Source organism: Etheostoma spectabile, chromosome 2 (assembly GCF_008692095.1).
Source record: "Etheostoma spectabile isolate EspeVRDwgs_2016 chromosome 2, UIUC_Espe_1.0, whole genome shotgun sequence".
Lineage (NCBI taxonomy): Eukaryota > Metazoa > Chordata > Actinopteri > Perciformes > Percidae > Etheostoma > Etheostoma spectabile.
The window spans coordinates 22594781-22596995 of NC_045734.1; the positions used below are offsets into that span (position 1 = coordinate 22594781).

The 2215-nt window shown below is 39.5% G+C and overlaps 1 protein-coding gene across 2 annotated transcripts in view; it reads left to right on the forward strand.

Moving 5' to 3' along the window:
- Positions 1-701: 701 nt before the first annotated feature.
- The window catches only part of tmc8 (transmembrane channel-like 8), a gene marked incomplete at its 5' end in the record, with an annotated part of 7087 nt that continues 5573 nt past the window's right edge, over positions 702-2215 (forward strand). For both annotated transcript variants that reach the window (XR_004335813.1, XM_032540719.1), the window contains 2 exon segments: positions 702-1063; positions 1877-2138. Coding sequence is in view for 1 of the 2 variants with exons in the window: in XM_032540719.1 (XP_032396610.1) it covers positions 1021-1063; positions 1877-2138 (305 nt within the window).

Below are 2215 nucleotides of genomic sequence, written 5' to 3' on the forward strand. Positions count from 1 at the left end.
AAAGCTGATTCTGATTCTGATTCTGAGAGTATGAGCGGGGTTATGACAGCTTAAGAAACAATATGTCTTAGCCAAACACAGAAAGTGAACAACATAGAGCTGAAGGTCTCTGTAAAATTGAAACTAAAGATGTTGAAAAAAGGTCACAAGAAATGACACCCAGGCTCCTGTTTCTTTGTAAATGGTGTTGACTGGAAGCCTCAAATGTCTTTGTGGTGTAGTAAGTGGGTGGAAAGAGCCTTTCTGCTACATCATCTCATGCATTAGATTCAAACGTCGGTTTCCAAATGATGAAACGCTGCCCAGTGGATCATATCCTGTTTATGTCAAGCACAGGAGAGTTTACATTGATTCAATGAAAAAGGCAGATGATGATTACTTACCTGATTATTTGACTTAGTTTGAGGGGAGATTGACTTTTGGCTGTGACATTGCTTTACACACCTTAAACTGATAGTTGATAATAGGGCCAAATACTATTAGACATTTCACAAACAATCATCTGAAAACAGATCAGCCTGAATTATAAATCATTCGATGGGGCTTAATCAGTAGAAAATGAAATCAACCTTATTAATCTAATTCTGGCCTGTCTGACTTTATTTCAGTCCAGTGTGTATGCATGGGCAGTTCTTGTGTTGTGAAAAGATTCATGTTGTTTTCAACCACCAATGCAACGCCTGTTTCTGCATCTTGTCAAGTCATGTGATTTCCTGTGAGCTGTCACATTCAGTCAAAGTCAGTCAATGTGTGGACAAATTTGACATCTGCTCCACCAGCCAGAAAGTGAGCCACACCAACAGGACTTGAGGAACAGAACTATCTCCATACCATCCCCTTAGAGGACTTCACTTCAGTGGAGTGTTGCTGTGAGGGGCAAAGCAGGAAATTCTGATGAAGATTGCGGAAGTAACTTTTGCAGAACGTTAAGTTGCAGCGTTGGTGGAGATGTTTTTCGACTTGTGTTTTACATGAAGAGAGAAGATTTGCTGTTAAAGAGGAAGTGCAGGGAGAAATAAAATGGAGGAGCACAACACTGTTAACTTCATGAGACTCCTGTCAGGTAACAGAAAAATTATACAAATGTGCGTATGTATACAAATGTATGGCTGTTAGAGGGAGACACCATCTTGCTGGTTTAGCACTTTGTCTGTACTACAAATGTATGATTTTAATGCTTTGAAGCACCAGTGCTAAATGTCAACAGGTTAGCCCTGCTCAGGTCTAATTCATACAACTTTTATATTATGAAGGGTTTAATTTTAGTAATTTATTTTGGCTGAGGGATCATCATGGCACATTAAGGTGTTATACACTTGCAAGATCTATGGATTTAAATACTTCTGTTCAGCTGTAGCAACCAGCATTCGTTTAAAAGACATTACTGACATTGCATATAGAGGCCAGGGAAGAGAAAAACAAAAAGGAATAGGCGTATGGTTCTCTATCCAGATGTGTTGTGTAATTATAAAACAAACAAATAAAAAATACACCAGCTGAAATGATTAGTCAATCAAATAGTAAATCCACAGAAAATAAATTAGCAATTATTTTTGGTAAATAAATAATTTCATGAATAATTTTTTTCCGGCATAAATGCAAAATAATTACTAGTTCATACTTTTAAAATGTGAAGATCTTTATTTTAAATCCTTTCAAACTGAATATATGTTTGGGTTTTGCACTGTGGGTCAGACAAAACAAGACATTCGAGGATGGGCCTTTTTTACTACTTTCTCACTTGTCAAAGACAAAACAATTGATTGAATAATAAAGAAAACAGTCTGCAGATTAATCATGAAAATAATTGCTGAAACAAAAACTGAGCTAAGTAAAACAACAGTCACTGTACATGCATGTGTCATTGTCACCGCAGATGAGAGCACTCGTTCGACTGTGTCGTCGGACTCCTGTGAGTACTATCAGACAGAGATATTTGATCAGCTGCCCAGCATCCAGGCCAGCCGGCCCGAGCAGGATAGACAGTGTCACTGGGAAGCCTCTGAGGCCCACCAGGGTGGCCCACAAGTGGGTGAGAGGATCAGCCATGGCCACCTGTCCAGAGGACCCAAAGACAAGGCATCTACACAGCCACTCAGGAACATGGTCATGAGTATTCAGGGGAAGAGAGACGCCAGGTGGGAGAGCCGATCACACGCTCCTCAAATCTGCTTCTTCTCATTCTAATCTCATTTTGATGTTCTACTGGAAAAGG